Source organism: Talpa occidentalis, unplaced genomic scaffold (genome assembly GCF_014898055.3).
Source record: "Talpa occidentalis isolate TD23 unplaced genomic scaffold, MPIMG_talOcc4v2.1 talOcc4.15, whole genome shotgun sequence".
Classification (NCBI taxonomy): Eukaryota; Metazoa; Chordata; class Mammalia; order Eulipotyphla; family Talpidae; genus Talpa; species Talpa occidentalis.
Genome location: NW_023601543.1, coordinates 23594093 through 23614717, shown reverse-complemented (window position 1 = coordinate 23614717; position 20625 = coordinate 23594093). Strand labels below are relative to the sequence as shown.

At 38.9% G+C, this 20625-nt stretch overlaps 1 protein-coding gene across 1 annotated transcript in view; it reads right to left on the bottom strand.

Annotated features, from left to right (window-relative positions):
- LRCH2 (leucine rich repeats and calponin homology domain containing 2) overlaps positions 1–20625 on the bottom strand; it is an 86695-nt gene that overhangs the window by 46180 nt on the left and 19890 nt on the right. The window contains exons 2-5 of the mRNA XM_037512049.2: positions 16881–17025; positions 16009–16135; positions 3312–3417; positions 3092–3228 (exon numbers count right to left, since the gene is read on the bottom strand). Of these exons, the coding sequence (XP_037367946.1) occupies positions 3092–3228; positions 3312–3417; positions 16009–16135; positions 16881–17025 (515 nt within the window). The remainder of the gene's footprint in view (positions 1–3091; positions 3229–3311; positions 3418–16008; positions 16136–16880; positions 17026–20625) is intronic.

Genomic DNA, 20625 nt, shown 5'->3' with positions numbered 1-20625 from the left:
AAAAAATACTGAAATTTATATGGAACCACAAAAGGCCTCGAATTACAAAAGCAATTCTAAAAAGAAAAGAAGTGGCCGTATCTCGTTACCTAACTTCATACTTTACCAAAAAATAAAAAAACAAAACAAAACAAAAAAAACAGCATTAAAAAACAATATGGTAATATGGTATTAGTACAAAACAGATACATGGACTGATGGAAGAGAATCAAAACCTCAGAAATAAATCTGTGTACATATCAGCACCTAAGACCATAAAATGGGGAAAAGACAGTTTCTGTAATAAATGATACTGGGGAAAGATGGCATAAGACATTGCCTGCATAACTCTTGGGAGAATGATGTAAGGTGATCCAGAGGGGCGCTGGACCCAGAGGACCTTGAGTCTTGGGAAAAAACTAGATCACCTCCTGGCCATCAGAGGCAGGCACCACCCGTGATAGGAAAGATACAGAGAAAACTCAAAACTACATAATGTAAGGTGGGTGGAGAGAGGTGCCTAAAGACCACAGCACCAGTGGAGAAAACCTGTGCTCCAATGCTTGGCTGGCAGCCCTAGGGTGGGGACAGCTGATTGGTGTGGAAGTATGCCCTTCACTAGGGAAGGTACTTGAGAAGGTGATGGGGTGAGCCAAGCAGGCAGGGTTCACAGTGAAAATGACGGCACTAGACGAAGTTCCCCCTCCCACATTCCCATACCACCAAAAAAGAAAACTACAGACCAATCTCCATGATGAACATAGATGCAAAAATCTTCAACAATGTATTAAAAGGATCATAAACCATAACCAAGTAGATTTTATTTCAGGGACACAGGATGGTTCAACATCCAAAAATCAATCACAATTCACCTCATCAACAAAAGGAAAAATAAAAATCATATGATCATATCAATGGATGCTATAAAAGAATCTAACACTATCCAATATCCACTTATTATAAAATCTGCAAAAAAATGGGATTGATGGAACATGTCCCCAAATAATAAAGGTTATATATGACAAAATCACAGCAAACATCCTTCTTAATGGTGATACAGTGAAAGTATTTCCACTGGGCCTCCCTGGTGGCAAAAAGGAGTTAGGCACAGCACTGTGAAGCTATCACAAGTTCGATCCCTGGCTGGCCAGGGAGCTACCCACATGGCACAGCAGACCTCTCCTGACTTGCCCACTACTCCTCTCAGCAGTGTATTTCAGTGGTTCCACCTGTTCTGCTCCCCACTGTCTCTGGTGAATCTTCTCACTCTCCCACACCTCTGGCCTACACCCCAGATCTTATATGCAAAATAAATAAATCTTTTCAAAAAATGAAACAAACATCTAGGAATAAACCTAAAAAGTAGGACAAGGACCTATACAATGAAAATTGTTAAAAGAAACAAAAGAAGACACAAAGAAATGGAAAGGTATTTCCTGCTCATGGATTGTAACAATTAGCATGTTATCGATAAAATGCCATCTTACCCAAACAATATATATATTCATTGCAATCACTATCAATGTTTCAATGACATTCTTTAAAGAAAGAGAACAGACATTACTGAAATACATAAGAAACTATAAAACACCCCAAAAAGCCAAAGCAATCCTGACAAAAAAAGAGGGAGAAATGGTGGTATCACACCCCCAGATATCAAACATTACTACAGTGCCATAATAATCAAAACAGTAAGGTATTTGAACGAACACAGACACACAGACCAATAGAATAGAATTGAGAGCCCAGAAATAAACCTGTACCTATGTGAACAGTAATCTATGAGAAAGGACCCAAGAATATGCACTGGAGAAAGGGAAGTCTCTTCAATAAGCTGTGTTGGGAAAATGGGACAGCCACATACATACGAATGAAACTAGACCATTCATTCACATCATACACAACAATTAACTCAAAATGGATAACAGTTGGATATAATACCTGAAACCATAAAACCAACAGAAGAAAACAGGCAAAAAGCACCATGACACAGGCTTTAGTTTTGTCTTTGTGGATTTGTCTCCAATAGCGAGAAAAGCACATGAATATAAACAACTGTGACTACATCAACTAAAAAGCTTCTGCACAGTGAAGGAAACTATCACAAAAACAAAAGGACACCCTTCTGAATGGGAGAAAATATCTGTACATCATACATCTGACAAGGGGCTGATAATCGAGATCTACAGAGAATTCATACAATTCAACAAAAAGAAAACAAATAACCCAATCAAAAAATTGACAGAAAAGCTAAACAGGCATATGTCAAAGAAGACATATAAATTGACAACAAACACATGTAATAATCACCAGAGCCAGAGCGGGGAACAGAGCAGGCAGAAGGACCTAAGTACACTGCTGAGGGGAGCAGTGGGCGGCTGGAGAGGTCTGCGCGCCATGTGGGACCCGCCTCTGGTGGCCGGGGAGCAGCCGGGGATCGAACCGGCGCTGCAGAGGCTGCGGGCAGCTTCGCAACCCAGCACTCAACCGCTGCGCCACCGGGGAGGCCCCCTAGAAACTCTTAACAGTGGAGAAGGCATCCACTTAAATCTGTATAATAACCATACTCTCATTTACTGTGCTTTGTCTGATAACCTCCAAAAACTGGCTTCCCTCTCCCAATAGTCTTTGTATTTAACTGAAGATGTTATTTAAGGTGATAGCTTGTGCCACTTCAGGGAGCTACTCCATTTTCCTGGTTATCTCCTATGCACATATGAGGTATACATGTTATTGAACTAGTTTGAGTATCTCTTAATCTGTTTTCTGTTAATCTGTCTTTTATTACAGATGGTATTTCAGTCAGAACCTAGAAGGGTAGAGGGGAAATAATTTTTCTTCTACACACTCCATATAGTCTGTCCTTTTAAAATAACATTGACAACCAAAATTGTAAGTTCACAAGAAAAAGTTGGTATCCAGGGTTTCCAAATCCTGGCCTTTACATGTTACGCTAAAATTCCTACCAATGTGAAAAAGTCATTGCTCGGAAAAACTTCTTTTAGGCAATAATACTATAACAACAAATTGACTCCTAAATCTGATGCTTCTTAATTTACCAGTAATAGCTATAATTATGAATTAAATAAAATACTATATTTTGATTACAAACCTGTGCTGGTGGTACTTGCAGTGGATTGTTATCCAAAATTATTACTTGTAAATGATGCAGCTTCCTATAACAAACTGGAATTTCGGTCACTTTATTACAAGAGAAATCCAGCTTGACTAAGGGAAGATCTCCTAATTCTGTTCAGAAATGAAAAATAATAAAGTTAAGTTTTACATAGTTACTCTCTTACTCATGTCAGTAAAAATAGTATACATCTTACCATCTGGCAACACATGGAGATTATTTCTTCTTATATTTAGCTCTCTAAGTGAATGTAACTTTCCCATTTGTTGGGGAAGGACCTGAATCTCATTGCAGCTGATATCCTAAGGAAAACAAGAAAATAAAAATTATAGCTAACTGAAAAATGCAAATATATTTCCATTTTTTTTAGTTAAATCATATAGCTAATAGCTAGCAATTTTTGTCATTTTCCTGAAGATGAATTATCTGGCAACATAGTTAAGAAATTTTTTGTGCAAAAATATGAATTTCTCAGTACCATTGATACTTTAAGTCAGCCTTTTGAAAATGTTAGGGGGAAAGGATGTCCCAAAGCTATTTCCATATAGGCTTTGTGGACTCCACCCACACCCCAGGTCAAAGCCAAAGACACTGGGAACTCCAAATCCCATCACCACCAAAGGGAAGGTGGCTGGGACCTGAGGGTGGGGTTAAGCAGCCAGGTGGATAGAAAAGGCAGACACGTGGGCTTTGGGGGATCCCATTTTGGGCTCTCCACCAGCTCGCAGTGTCCGGCCTGCTCTGAGAGTGACTTTGGGTTTCCAGGTCGTCGGATCGGGTAGGACGCATTAAAGACTTTATTTCCCTATTTTCTCCCTGAGTTGTACATTTTCCTTATTTCCTTTCCTCTTGTAAATAAACCTTTTATTAACCTTTTTGTGTGTGTCTGTAGTAGAGTATTCATAAGTCCCTTTAAAGCGTGCGGGTGAGGACCCACAGCCAGGAACCCGTTTAATATCGGGGTTGCTCTATAACAAAAATCTCACAAAACACCAACTAGTGCCAACTAAAACCAGAAGTATAGATGATCTAGGTTATCTTCATTCAGAGATAAAAATCAAAGACAACTATTAATCATTATGATAATCTATCAATTATACTAATTGTTTTGAGGCACTTGCTTGGGCAAAGGCTGAGAAAGTTAAGGATTTGCAGATAAGGGTTGGAGAACCAAAGACAATAGATGATCAGAATCCATTGGACTAAACCTCTTTATCTAAAGGGTTATGAAAGGTTACAAAAGAGCAACATTTTGTGGCTCCTATTATAATGCAAAGACATTCTAGGAGATCTGAATTGGAAATCTTTCAGGTTTAAATTAAAATGTAAGCCCTGATTTAAAGGTAAAGGAAATCACATTTGCATGACATTGGAATAAAGAATAGTTTAACTGTGCTCTCCTCTCCTTCCCTTTTTTTATTACCACAACAAAAAGGAAAGATCTCATACAACACTCATTCCAAACACACAGCAAATGAAACTCATATTATATTGTAAGTGTCCCAATTTCCAGCTTTCACTGGATATGATATTAGCTTCGAGGAAGGGGAGTTACACATACATTCAACCTTATCAAAAATTTAAAAAGCAGGAAAGTAATTTTGTTACAGGCAACCTCGATATAAAATGCGTTGCCTTTGAGGTGTCCCTCTCCCTGCCCTGTAACAATTTCAAAAGAATATTAAAGCTATTAGGGAAGAATCCAATAAAGCCACAAATGATTAGAAAAATGTATCCTACATACATCTTGCAAATTATAAATAAGACATCTTCACACAACAAATAATTATCAAATACCAATTAATTGCTAGGCACTGTTCTAGGTGCTGGGATGCATCAAGGAATAAAACAAAAATCCTTGTCCTCATAACTCCTCATGGGTTTAGGCTCTAGCATGGGAGCAGATTATGTAGCATACTAGAAGGTGGTAAGTGCTATGAAACAAACACAGCAGTGTAAAGGAAAATGCATTTCTATTGATAGTAGTTTGTAGTAGGGAAGGAATTAGCAATTTAAACTGTCTCATGGAGAAGCTGATATTTGAGCAGCGTTACTAAAGCTAAGAGAATGAGACATGTCAATATATAAGGAAGGAACATTCCAGACAGAAGGAACAACATATATAAAGGCCTTGGCCAAAGCCTGCCTGACATGGACTAAGAATAACAAGGAAAAGTGTAACAGGGTGGTCCCTACGAAAGGGGGAGGTTCCAGGTTCCCTGCCCCACCCAAAAGGAGGGTGGAGCTGAGTAGGGAGAGAGGAAGCTGCAGAGGAGACTGAGGAAGGAAGGAAGCAGGATAGAGAGCCAAAAGGAGCCCTGGAGGAGGCATATGGAGACGAGAGACATGTGAAGAAACTACACTTGCCTTTTGGTCGTGGACTGGTTGAAACAGATGTGGGTGAGAGACCCGTGGGGAGGTGACAATGGCGGTTTTTGTCTTGATTTTGATTTTGCTCTTTTCCTTCCAGACTTGTCTGGTTGTTTCTTATCCTTTTCTGTGGGTCCCCACTGCAAGATGCTTTAGACTTGGGGCAGGCTTTGGGGCCTTGTTCTGGGCCAATCCTGCTTGGGTGGACTTTTACCCATGAGGGGATGGGTAACTTTGGGTGCTTGATTTAGAAACTATATTCTTTGCCTTTCCTGTATTGTTTCCTAATTGTATTAAAGTCCCTTCCCATTAAAGTTTCCTATGTTTTGTGTTGATATGGTGGATGGCAGAACCCATTTAGAGTAGGCAGGTTTGAGGGATTGGGGTGCCCCTCTCCCTGCCCTGTAACAATAGGAAGTGGGGGAGGGGAAACATGTTGAAGGGAAGGGGTAAAACTGACTTTTACTCTAAGAGATGTGGGAAGGTACCAAAAACTTATAAACAGATATAATATGATGTGACTTACATTTTGACAGGAGCACCTTAGTTGCTATATTGAGAATAGGATATTATCCAAATGATGGGTAATAAAATTTGGGAAATTGCCCTTTCATAGTAAATACTATTACTTCTTTCAGAGGTGTCTAATACTCAACATTTCCACATAAAAGAACTACAGAAATTTGACAGATAGTTGCCTTTTCCTTGAAGAAATATATCTTGACACAGAAAACTGACCCACTCACCAATGGGTACTTTATAAACTAGTGGGTATTAGAAAACTGAAAGTATTCCCTGGATTTCTAGTGACAGAATTTTATTGTATTGGTCATCATATTCTTGTGGAATAGCAACATGGGAAAGTATTCTAATGACAGGTAATACCCAAGACAGAAATAGCCATGAATAAAAAATCATAGTAAGGAATAAAAGAAATGTGTTTAAACAACAGAAAAGCAAGTACTAGAATTTGGTAAAATGGACAGTAGTACAAATATCAGAAAGAATGAAGAGTTAGCACTATCTATACTTCTTCACATGGCAGTCCTAGGACCAATGGATAAATATAATAAGGGCGTGTATTTTAGTTCAAAATAAAAACAATAACAAGCAGGTTTTTTTTAAAAGATTTATTTATTTATACAAGCACTGGGTACAGTCAGAAGTGCGGGAGGGTGAGAGGATTCACCAGAGCCAGAGCGGGGAACAGAACAGGCAGACTGATGAAATACACTGCTGAGGGGAGCAATGGGCGCAACAGGAGAGGTCTGCGCACCATGTGGGACCCTAGCCGGTGGCCGGGGATCAACCCGGCGCTGCAGAGGGTGCGGGCAGCTTCACAGCCCAGCGCTCAACCTCTGCGCCACCAGGGGAGGCCCACAAGCAGTTTTTCAAAAGAGAATTAGGGCTGCTTCACACATACTACCATTGAAGGAAAAAGACAAATACCAGATGATTTTGCTCATATGTGGAAAATAAAGAAATAAAACAAAGGAGCAGAGAAAACTAAACCAAAACAAATCTTAGAAATAAGAATACAGAATTGACACAACTACAGCGGGAGGAGGATTAGGGCTAGGAACAAAGATGAAGAGTGCCCAATGGCCTAGGTATATTTAAGGAAGTTCCCTTGTGCTATAAATGCACATGCAGGTATTCTTTAATGAGTAATTGTTCATTAGATTCTATCTGCACATTAATTTCCCATTACAAAATTGTATTTAAGTTTCCACAGGAAATTTTTGGTTCTCTACACATAATAAAATCATACTTAAGACTACTTTTAAAATATCTAGGTAGAGCAACATGGCGGCGAGGAGACATTGCGAGTAAGATCTCCCATTAAAAAAAGTTAATAGGGAGGAAAAGAAGCAGGTCTCAGTGAGAACTGGGACACGGAAGATAAACGGACGACTCCAGCAAACTACCCGAAGAAGAAAGTGGCCATAAAAGAGGACTAGAAGGGAGGAAAGAGCACAACCCTGCTCCCCTCCCCCACCCACAGAGTGGGCACTCTCCGACCAGCAGAGAGTGTAACAGGGTGGTCCCCAGGAAAGGGGGAGGTTCCCTGCCCCACCCAAGGGAGGGTGGAGCTGAGCAGGAAGAGGAGAAGCTGCAGAAGAGACTGAGGAAGGAAGCAGGATGGAGCCAGGAGACCTGGAGGAGGCGCGTGGATCCTAGAGACATGTGAAGAAACTGCGCTTGTCTTTTGGTCATGGACTGGGTGACACAGATGTGGGTGAGATCCATGGGGAGGTGACAATGGCAGCTTTTATCTTAATGTTGATTTTGCTCTTTTCCTTCCGGGCTTGTCTGGTTGTTTCTGACCCTTTTCTGTGGGTCCCCACTGGAAGATGCTTTAGACTTGTGGCAGGCTTTGGGACCTTGCTCTGGGCCATTCCCATATGGATGGACTTTTACCCACAAGGGGATGGGTAACTTTGGGTGCTTCATTTACAAACTAGACTCTTTGCCTTACCTTTATTGTTTCCTAGTTTTATAAGTTCCTTCCCATTAAAGTCTCATATGTTTTGTGTTGATGCGGCGGATGGCAAAACTCATTTAGAAAAGGCAGGTTTGCAGGGTTTGGGCTGCCCCTCTCCCTGTCTGTCCTAAATCACGTTGGACGCCAAATCTGTTATAAGACAGGGAGAGGGGCAGCCCAAACCCTACAAACCTGCCTGTTCTAAATGGGTTTTGCCATCCGCCGCATCAACAAAAAACATATGAGACTTTAATAAAAAAAAACTTTAATAAAACTAAAAAACAATAAAGGTAAGACAAAAAGTCTAGTTTCTAAATAAAACACCCAAAGTTACCCATCCCCTCGTGGGTAAAAGTCCATCCATATGGGAATGGCCCAGAGCAAGGCCCCAAAGCCTGCCACAAGTCTAAAGCATCTTCCAGTGGGGACCCATAGAAAAGGGTCAAAAACAACCAGACAAGCCCGAAAGAAAAAGAGCAAAATCAACATTAAGATAAAAACTGCCATTGTCACCTCCCCATGAATCTCACCCACATATGTGTCACCCAGTCCACGACCAAAAGACAAACGCAGTTTCTTCACATGTCTCTAGGATCCATGCGCCTCCTCCAGGTCTCCTGGCTCCATCCTGCTTCCTTCCTCAGTCTCTTCTACAGCTTCTCCTCTTCCTGCTCAGCTCCACCCTCCCTTGGGTGGGGCAGGGAACCTCCCCCTTTCCTGGGGACCACCCTGTTACAAGAGGAGGAAAAAAACAAACTAAAACGACCAACAAGAACAAACTACGCAGCAAGCGGGACTGGGAGTGGAAAGGAACAATTGCAGCCACCACACCCCGTGAACAGGAGCTATGGAGAACCCTGAAGGATCAGAGAACAAAGAGACTCTGGAGGAGACCTGCACACAGCCCCGGGCCGGCAGGCTTGCGCGGAAAAGCAGCGCGCTTGGTGCCCTTGAAAAGCAAAGCGGATCGGGATCTCGGCTGCCCAGGTCCCCGCGCCTGCGACCTAGGCTTGCGGGGAGACGCGCGGAGGCCCTCACTGGGGTGAAAGTCCCTCACTGAGTAAGCAGGAACCAGGCGCCCAGGCACAGGAGTGGGTGCAAAAGGCGCCATTCCCGTGCCACTGAACTGGGCAACAGCCCGCGTCCTGGACCTGAGGGCTTTGGAACTGAGACCCGGGGCACGAAGTTCGGGGCGTGGGTTCTCCACGACAGTGGGGCACAAGGTAGACACAGCACCCCAAAGCCGTTGAGGTTTACCCTACCATTCCCACTCTGTTCCCTGTCCCACGTGCTGGGGGTGGCGAAAAACAGCCCCCCAAGGACAATAGGAGAGATCTCTGGAGCCACCTAGCAAGCAGAAAAAAAAGTCACTAACACCCCATAGAACAGGGAAATTTCTTAAGACTGCTTGAAAGGGCAGAAGCCTCCCGGAGGAGACAGTGGCCAGCTGGGAAGTTAGCCCATGCCAGGCCCCTTCCGACCAGCAGTCTGAGCCCACAGAGGGAACAGGCACCCACGGCCGGGGCAGACCGGGAGCGCAGAAGAGTGTGCCTGAGACCGGATGCTCAGGGACTGAGTCCCGCGTCGCCATTTTAGAACAGGGACATTTTTTCAGTAAAGACTGCCTGAAACCAGCAGAAAGCTCCCTCAGAAGCCAGAGATGGCTCCTGGAGGAGCCAGAGGGGAGCGGAGAAGTTCACCCAAGATGCCGGCCAGTCCGAGCAACACAGTGTCCCAATGCATACGACAAATTAGAAAACAGACAGTAGGGAGTAAAAGAACCACACGCAATCTAACAACTCCTCAGGAAAAAAGCACACCACAAAAAGAAAACCATCCCCCAGACTGCAATGACAGTAACTTGGAAGAACTTCTGCGCCTTCCAGAAAGAGAATTTAAAATTGCCGTGATTAAAAAAATGACAGAACTCATAAAGGAAAACAATGATCAGAAGAAGGAAATTGAGTCCCTAAAGAGGGAAGCAAAAGAAACGCAGGAGATCAAAGAATTAATGGAGGAACTAAAGAACTCTGGGAAAAGCAATGAAAGCAGAATAGATGAAATGGAAGAACGAATAAGTACTCTTGAAGACACAGAAATAAAAAGAACCAAAACAGAAAAGGAAAGAGAAGTACGAAGGAAAAAGAATGAAGAAAGACTTCGGGAACTATCTGACTCCATGAGGAAAGGAAATATAAGAGTTATAGGAATTCCAGAAGGAGAGGAGAGAGATGTAGGAACAGAGAAAATATTCCAGGAGATAATTGAAGAGAACTTCCCAAATGCGAAGAAGGAGCTGAAAATTGATATACAAGAAGCAAGAAGAACACCAAATTTCCACGACGAAAGGAAAAACACAGCAAGACACATAATAGTAAAGCTCCCAAGAATCCAGGACAAGGAAAAAATAATGAAGCTGACAAGAGGGAAGACACAGATAACATTCAAAGGAAAACCAATCAGGCTGACATCAGACTTCTCTGAAGAAACACTACGGGCAAGGAGAGAGTGGAGGGACATAGTCAACAGACTCCAAGAAAACAGATGCCAACCAAGAATACTCTATCCCGCAAAGCTCTCTTTCCTCCATGAAGAAAGAATATGGACCTTCCCAGACAAAGAGAAACTCCGGAATTTCATTACGACTAAACCCCCACTCCAAAAAATACTACAAGGAATCCTAAAGCCAGAACCTCAGAGGGACGAATAACAATGAAAGAAGACCAGGAAAAAAAAAAAGTTATTAAAAGAATAAATAAATAAAATCAAAGGAAAGACAAACACAATGGCAAATACAAATGCTAACATATCAATATTAACTCTAAACGTAAATGGACTAAACTCTTCAATAAAAAGACACAGAGTTGCAGGCTGGATTAAGAAACAAAACCCAACCTTTTGCTGTCTCCAGGAACAGGAAACACATTTAGCTACAAAAGATAGGCTCAAAGTTAAAGGATGGAAAACAATCCTACAAGCAAATGGACCAAAAAAGAAAGCAGGAACAGCTATACTTATATCAGATAAAACAGACTTCAAACTCAAAAAAATAAAAAGAGACGCCAATGGTCACTACATTATGATCAAGGGGACAATACTTCAAGAAGAAATAACACTCATTAACATATACTCACCGAACGAAGGAGCACCAAAATATATCAGACAACTGTTGTCCTCTCTGAAACAGACATCAGAGAAAACACATACGTAGTGGGAGACTTCAACACACCACTATCAACAATGGATAGATCAACAAGACAAAAAATAAGTAAAGAAACTAAAGCCCTAAATAAGGACCTAGAGCATTTGGGCTTAACAGACATCTATAGAACACTAAACCCCAAAAAAACGGAGTACACATTTTTCTCAAGTGCACACGGATCATTCTCCAGGATCGATCACATACTGGGGCACAAGACAAACATCAACAGATACACCAAGATTGAAATCATACCAACCATCTTTTCTGACCATGAAGGCATCAAACTAGAAATAAACCATAAAAAGAAGGCAAGGAACTTTCCTACCTTATGGAGATTAAAAACCACACTACTGGAAGACCACTGGACTAATGAGGAGATCAAAGAAGAAATTAAAAAATTCTTTGAATTGAATGACAAGGAGGACACCAATATCCTAAATGTATGGGATGCAGCAAAAGCAGTAATAAGAGGAAAATATATAGCAATAGAAGCTCACATCAAGAAACAAGAAAGAACTCAAAGAAACAACCTAATCTTGAAGCTCAAAGATCTAGAAAAAGAACAACAAAAAAACCCCAAAACCAGTAGAAGAAAAGAAATAATAAAAACCAAAGCAGAAATAAATGAAATTGAAACTAAAAAAACAATCCAAAAGATCAATGAAACCAAGAGCTGGTTCTTTGAAAAAATCAATAAAATAGACAAACCCCTAGCCAGGCTCACAAAGGAAAAAAGGGAGAAAGTACAAATAAACAGGATCACAAATGAAAGAGGAGAAATCACAACGGACACAGCAGAAATCAAAAGAATAATCAGTAACTACTATGAACAGTTATATGGAAACAAGTTCAACAATCTAGAGGAGATGGACAAATTCCTACAACTCTACGATCACCCAAAGCTAGATAAAGAAGAAATAGAACACCTAAACAGACCAATTACAAGCAGCAAAATTGAAATGGTAATCAAAAACCTCCCCAAAAACAAAAGCCCAGGACATGATGGATTTACAAATGAATTCTACCAAACATTCAGAGAAGAATTAGTGCCTATCCTTCACAAACTCTTCCAAAAAATTGAGAAGGAAGGGACAATACCAAACACGTTCTATGAAGCCAACATTACACTAATACCAAAACCGAACAGGGACAACACAAAAAAGGAAAACTACAGGCCAATCTCCCTAATGAACACTGATGCAAAAATCCTCAATAAAATTTTAGCTATCAGAATCCAACAATGTATCCATAAGATAATTCACCACGACCAAGTAGGATTCATTCCAGGGACACAAAGATGGTTTAACATCCGAAAATCAATCAACGTTATCCAACACATCAACAAAAAGTAATATAAAAACCATATGATAATATCAATAGATGCTGAGAAAGCTTTCGACAAAGTGCAACACGCATTCATGATAAAAGCCCTTGAAATTCTTGGGATACAAGGAACATACCTCAACATCATAAAGGCCATCTATGACAAGCCAACAGCCAGTATCATTCTCAATGGTGAAAAGCTGAAAGCAATTCCATTAAGATCTGGAACAAGACAAGGATGTCCACTCTCACCACTGCTTTTCAATATAATACTGGAAGTCCTAGCCAGAGCAATAAGACAAGAGAAAGACATCCAAGGAATCCAAATAGGAAAAGAAGAAGTCAAACTATCACTACTTGCAGATGATATGATAATATACATAGAGAACCCCAAAAACTCCACAGAAAAACTAATTCAACTCATCAATCAGTTCAGTAAAGTGGCAGGATACAAAATCAACACGCAAAAGTCAGTAGCCTTCCTATACACAAACAATAAATCTGAAGAAGAAGAAATCGAAAAAAAAATCCCTTTCATTATCGAAACAAAAAAAATCAAATATTTGGGAATAAATCTAACAAAAGAGGTAAAGGACCTATACAAAGAAAACTATAAAACACTGTTAAAAGAAATAGAAGAAGACACAAAGAAATGGAAAGACATCCCCTGCTCATGGATTGGAAGAATAAACATTATTAAAATGGCCATCCTACCAAAAGCAATCTACAGATTCAATGCTATTCCAATCAAAATTTCAATGTCATTCTTCAAAGAAATAGAACAATTATTGATGAAATTCATATGGAATCACAAAAAACCCCGAATAGCCAAAGCTCTCCTGAAAAAAAAAGAAGGGAATGGAGGCATCACACTCCCAGACTTCAAACTATACTACAAAGCCATAATCATCAAAACTGCATGGTATTGGAACAAGAACAGACATACAGACCAATGGAATCGAATAGAAAATCCAGAAATAAACCCACAGATTTATGGTCAACTAATCTTTGACAAAGGAGCAAAGACTATGCATTGGAGCAAAGAAAGTTTGTTCAATAAATGGTGCTGGGAAAACTGGGTCGCTACATGCAAAAGAATGAAGCTTGACCACTACCTCACACCATACACAAAAATCAACTCAAAATGGATTAAAGAACTAGACATAAGACCTGAAACCATAAAATATATAGAAGGAAATATAGGCGAAACACTACGTGATTTGCACATCAAAGACATCTTTACAGACACATCACCCAAAGCAGTGATAGTGAAGGCAAAGATAAACAGCTGGGACTACATCAAATTAAAGAGCTTCTGCACAGCAAAAGAGACAATAACAAAAACAAAGAGAAACCCCACCAACTGGGAGAACATTTTTGCACACAACACTAATGATAAAGGACTGATCACAAAAATCTGCAAAGAGCTGATGAGACTCAACAACAACAAAGAAAATAATCCCATCAAAAAATGGGCAGAAGAGCTAAAAAGAAACTTCTCTGAAGAGGAAATACAAATGGCCAACAGGCATATGAAAAAATGTTCAAATCACTTGTAATCAGGGAAATGCAAATCAAAACTACCATGAGATACCATCTTACACCAGTGAGAATGGCACATATTAAAAAAACTAGCAACAACAAATGTTGGCGAGGGTGTAGAGAAAAAGGAACTCTTCTGCACTGTTGGTGGGAGTGCAAACTGGTCCAACCACTATGGAGAGCTGTGTGGAGATTTCTGGACCTACTAAACATAGAGCTTCCATATGATCCAGCAATTCCACTCCTAGGTATTTACCCAAAGGACACAGAAATATCAATTCCAAAGAACACCTGCACCCCTATGTTTATAGCAGCACTATTTACAATAGCTAAGCTTTGGAAACAGCCCAAATGCCCAAAATTAGATGACTGGATCAAGAAGATGTGGTACATATATACCATGGAATATTACTCAGCATTCAAAAAGATAAACACATGCAATTTGCAGCAACATGGATGGCGCTGGAAGGGATCATGCTCAGAGAAATAAGCCAAAAGAAAAGAAAAATACCGGATGGTCTCACTCATAGCAGGAATCTTGAAAACTTAAATAAGGGACCAGGAAAATGAATAACTATAAGAAAGTGAAAATCAGAATCAACAAAAAACTATGAACCAGAGACACTTTTTGGGGGGTGGGGGGCAGGAGGGGAGGGATTGGGGTCAGAATTGGGGGGTTGTAATTGTATGGGGAATATAAAAATAAAATTCATTATTTAAAAAAAAATAAAGTAAAAATAAAATAAAATATCTAGGTATGGGAAAGAATCACTCAAGATAAAACAGAAAATAAACAACATCATATACTGTGAGAGGTACAAGTAATAGAAAGATGTGAAAATAGCTCAATGTTTCAGCATCTGATTGTTTCTTTCAGAGTGCAATGTCTTCTAAATACCTACAATGTTATGTTCAAAATAAATTACACTTTAAATTATCCTATATTTACACAATCAATTATAAAGAATAGCCCCTTTCCATTTATCTTGTTTCCTGTGGCGTCCACACTGATAAACGGGCGTCATGGAGCAGGCTGCACAGTACAAGATGCTGCTGAATGAGCAAGATTGTGGCCTTTTTATTGATAGAATAATCATAAAGCATCAGTTACATGGGGTAGGAGGACAAAGAGAAAAAGATGGGTGAAACTGAAAAATGTGCTTATGTCATCTAGGGTTTCAGGGGAATATGAGTCTGCTGACCAGAAAATTCTTATCTGCTTGATGACCAAGTGTTGTAATCAAAAACATACCCGGGATCCCCGGCCATGGTTCCAATCTTATCAACAAGGCATTCCACTGATCATCTTCTGGAGTCCCTTGTCAATGGGCCCCCAATCATTCCCAGTAATACCTCATGATGCATACCCTTCCCAGGGTGATCAAGCTTTCTACTCTTGGTTGATTTGAAAGGCACCTTGTAAGGTTGGGTTCCTATAACTGATTCACTGGACAGTTCTGACCTTGTATAGAAATGCTAAACTGCAGGTAATAAAAATGGTGGCCGAACAGGTCGCTTAAGTCTAGCAGAACCAAAGTTTCCAAAACTATTATAAAAGCACATGAGGAAAGGCTTTTTTTTTTCCAATCAATTATTTTCATACAATGTACTCTCTTCTTTTACCCCCTTTCTCTGATGCTTCCAAAGTGCCCTGTAAAACCTTAAAAAAAAAAAAAACTTTTCTTTTGCTGGTCTAAGACCTGTTTACCATCCACAACTGAATAGGCAAATGTTTATCCATTTGACGAGCATTCCTTAATACTTGTAAGCAAGCCTTCAGGTCCCACTGGACTAATGAACAACTGGCTATCAGCTAAAATCCGACACAAACAATGGTATCTCAAAACTTTACATAAGTGAGCTTTTTATTCTTAATTACAGTGACATTCCATAAAGGAATCAGTAATATTCCAAAATGTAAAAGTATATATTATGCATATTATATACAATCAATACAACTATTTTACTCACCAATTCCATTAAATCCTTTAACTTCCCAATTTCTTCTGGAATGGATACCAGTTTATTATTACTGACAACCAGAACTTTAAGGGGAAGGTCAAATAAGTATTTTGGCAATGTTGATAAAAGATTTCGACTGAAAAGAATAAGAGATTCTGATTGGCAAAGTTGATAAAATATTTCAACTAAAAATATAAACATCTGAAACCTGATATGTCAATTTAAAAAAGAACAGATCATCATATAAATAAATAAGAAGCTTTCAGTAATAGTAATTGTCATTTAATCAGTGGTTATTCTTAAAATCCTTACATGCACTATCTCAGCGAACCCTACAAGATAGGTAGTATTATCTTCATTATACAAATATGAAATCAAAGGTTAAAACTGGTTAAGTAGTTCACCCAGGCACAGCAGACTGTGCTGTTATCTATGATACTGTGCTACACACCACCAGTTCTCAAAAAATCAGAATCACTCTTCTGAGCTACAGAAAGCCAGGACCTTGCTATCTGATACAATTTCACTCTGTTCAATGCCTCCATGCCTGTAACCAGGAAAAGGCTGTGATTTTACTGAAATATTTCTGATTTATCCCTTACTATTTAAAATGATCTAAGTGCAGAACTATGGAACCAGAACATGCATTTTAATACCCAGATGATTCCTGTGCACATTGAAGTTTGAGAAGCATTGCCTTCAAGAAAAAACCAAAGACTATAGAATAATGTAGACGTGAAAAAAATAAGAAAACATTGAGATAAATACAGGCTACATATTTACCTATAGAGGCTACCAAAATTAAACACATTTCTTTGCTACTAAAGAGTATTAGAATTGTAATTTAAAAAATGAAAATTAGCAAAAAAGTGTTTCCTTACCTAATGTTAAGGTATGTTAACATCTGCAGGTTTTTAATAGCTTCAGGAATGGTTTTGATGCAATTATGATATAAATTTAATGTTTCAAGAGGTGCAAATAACCAGACATCAGATGGAATTTCTGTAAAACGATTTCTGGAAAGATCTGAAAAACAAAAGTAATATTTAGATGTCAAACATATACCTGTAACATATACCTTCAACAGAACTATTCATACTTGTTGAATCACTTAGAGTCCAAGCAACTATATAAAAAAATATAAAATATTATCTACCATGACCTTGAAGGCAAAAAAAATTATCATATAGAAATATAGAAAGTTTGTTTACTAACAAATTATGCTTGACATGTCTCACTATCTTTAAAACACAAATATGCTATTTATCTTTTAAAATACCAATGAGGGGGGCCTCCCTGGTGGCCTATGGGTTAAGTCTCAGCTCTATCACAGCTACAGCCTGAGTTTGATCTCCAGCCAGGGAGCTAAGCCACATATGGTGCCTCAGACCACTCCTGTCTTACCCTCTGCTCCCCTTAGCAGTGTATTTCAGTAGATCTGCCTGTTCTGTTCCCCACTCTGTCATTAGTGAATCTTCTCACCTCCAACACCTCTGGCCTACACCCCATTTCTTCTATGTATACTGCCCTCACAAGAAGACCCTCCTACCAATGTTCATCACTCTGAGATCTATTTATTTATCAATAAAGTAAATTCTCTATTCAGAACATTAAGGTACATGTATTAATATGTTATATATATGCATATATTCACCTAACACAAATTTTCACAATGAAAAATTATATAATATGAAAATTAATATGAAGTCTTCCTCTTTCCTGTTGAAATAAACTTCTAGGCCCAATATGGAGCCACTCCTGCCTAGTACAGCATGTCAATGAACTGAAAGATAACTTTCTGTAAATGCTCCCCTTGACTATATTCAGTCAGTCAATGCCCAAATACAAAGCCAACTCTAGGCTTTCTCACCCCAAATAGGTTTGACTATGTGGCCCAGCCCATCAGATATTTTCTATTTTTCTCTTCCTTGTTCTTTATTCTGTATCCTATAAAAGCTTTCTGCCTTCTGCCCCATTTTACAGTTCTCTGAAAGGAAACTGCTTCATGAAGTGCTGAAGCTTATTTGTATCACTTAAATTGTCTCCTTTAATCATTTTTTTAATCATACTACAAAATTCTGAATTACTTAATAAAAAAATTTAGACAGACTTGCTAAAAACCAAAATCTGAACTTCAAATATAAATGTCTCAATATCCTGGCTTGAGACACCCAAGCATCATGCAATTTTATTGAAGGAGAAAAATTAAGTCACTGTTTTTAGTTTAGGATGTTTCTTCTACATTTAGGGTTATACCTCTTAAAACTTTAAAACCCTGGCACTTGAATATTACTTACAATTAATTAGAAATACTAAAACAAAATCATGCCCAGCTTGTTATTCTGTATACTATCTAAATAATAACTGGTCATAGATATAAATAGTGGTATCTTGAATTATGATTGCAAGAAAAAGGATAAAAGAAAGTAGATAAAATATAAAATATATTTTGATATTAGTATTTACAGGTACCAGCAAGGAACTGTCTAAGCAAAATACTTAAGATATACTTATCAAGGATGGCATCCAGGATTCTAGCCTATGCTCATAACTAATGCTACTTAATAGAACAGTGAGTGTGGAAAGGGTTTTGCTGCTATTACTGGTATGCATTTGCTTTGTTTTTTTGAAGAGAGGTCAGAATCATGGGTTCAAATTTTTACGTGTATAAACTGAGACATCTGACAGAGATCCAACTGGTTATTAAATGGGCAGTTAAACAGATGCTTCTGTGTCTCAGAAGTGAGGTCTGGAATAGATTATATAAAGCTGAAAGCTGTAGAAATATGTTTACTACCATGAAATTATGAAAATGAAAGATATCATCTCACATCAGAGTATTGAGTTATAGAAAGAGGGTACAAGAATAGGCTTTCAGAAAGGTCAATATTTACAAGCTAAACAGAGAAAACACAACAGGCAGTATAAAGTGAAATAAATGGTCTAGCAAAAACACAATAACCATGGGCCTCCCTGGTGGTGCAGGGATAAAAGTCTCTGTGCTATCAAGCTGTCACCAACCACCGCAGCATGATGAGTCCGATCCCCAGCCAGGGAGCTAGCCCACATGGCGCAACAGACCTCTCCTGTCTAGCCTGCTGCTCCCTTCAGCAGTATAATTCATTAGATCTGCCTGTTTTGCTCCCACTCTGTCTCTGGTGAATCCTCTTACCCCCTGCACCTCTGGCCTACATCCCAGTTTTTCTATGTATAAATTAAATAAAATAAAATATTTTAAAAAACACACACAATAACCACATAGTTTTCAAAGAAGTGAAAGGAGAAAAATCAAGACATCACTGCTAACAAGAGTGATTTTAATAACTTAAATAATACAAGACATTATTTTAATAACTTACATATTATTGTGTGATGCTTTGTTCTTCCTCAAATAAAGAGATTATTTAGTTAAATTACTTTATTATGCGTTTCCTTAGGGAATTTAATTAAATTTGCATTATAAACTATTTTCTGGATGAGTTAATATATTTATTTAGTAAACATGACTTAAAATTACAATTAATGATTATCCTAGTTTAATTGACTTAAATCAAATAAAGTATAATAAAATCAAAATAAACTGAAGCTATTATAAATTCTCTAATTAAGGAAATCTTCTTCTAGTGTTTCTCAGATTTTAAATTTGTATGCACATCCTAAGAATTGAGTACACAGAATAATTGTTCAAAATGAAAAATGCAACGTAGAAGGAAAGATAGAAAGTAACACAAAACAATTTGTATCTTAATTTCTTGAACTATGTCACCCTATATCCTTTTCCAACAAAAAACTTAAAAAATTAAATTTTATATAATTATAATGAATAAAATTTACTCTCACATAAATCTTTTCTCTTGTGACATAAGGGAGTTTTTATAACATTAAAAATCATTGAATCAACATGTATCCTAGGGCAACTAGAATAATATGATTAATAATGAACATACTATACTCAAGAAATACATGCAAAATTGGTATTTAATATTGTTCCCTCTAAACATGGGGGGGGGGACTTATTTCATACCTTAGGGAGATTCGTTTCCCAACAAGCAACAAAGCCTGCCTTCTTTTTTTAAAAAAAAAATATTTATTTATTTATACATGCAAGAACTGAGGTACAGGCCAGAAGTGTAGGGGGTGAGAGGATTCACCAGAGACAGAGTGGGGAGCAGAACAGGCAGATCTACTGAAATACACTGCTGAGGGGAGCAGCAGGAGAGACAGGAGAGGTCTGCTGTGCCATGTGGGTCACCTCGTGCTGCAGTGGCTGCGGGACAGCTTCATTGTGCTGAGACTTAACTACCCTTGCGCCACCAGGGAGGATCTAGAAAAAGTCAATTATAAAGGTGTTTCACCTTTCTCACATACAAAAGGATATTTAAAAATGTTCCTTATTTTTTGTTTTTTTAAAAAAAGATTTATTTATACAAGAACTGGGGTACAGTCAGAGGAGCAGGAGGGTGAGAGAATTCACCAGAGACAGAGTGGGGAACAAAACAGGCAGATGGACCCAAGACACTGCTGAGGAGAGCAGCGGGCGAGACAGGAGAGATCTGCCGCGCCAAGAGGGAATCTCCCTGGCTGGCCGGGATCGAACCCGCCCTAAAGAGGCTACAAACAGCTTCA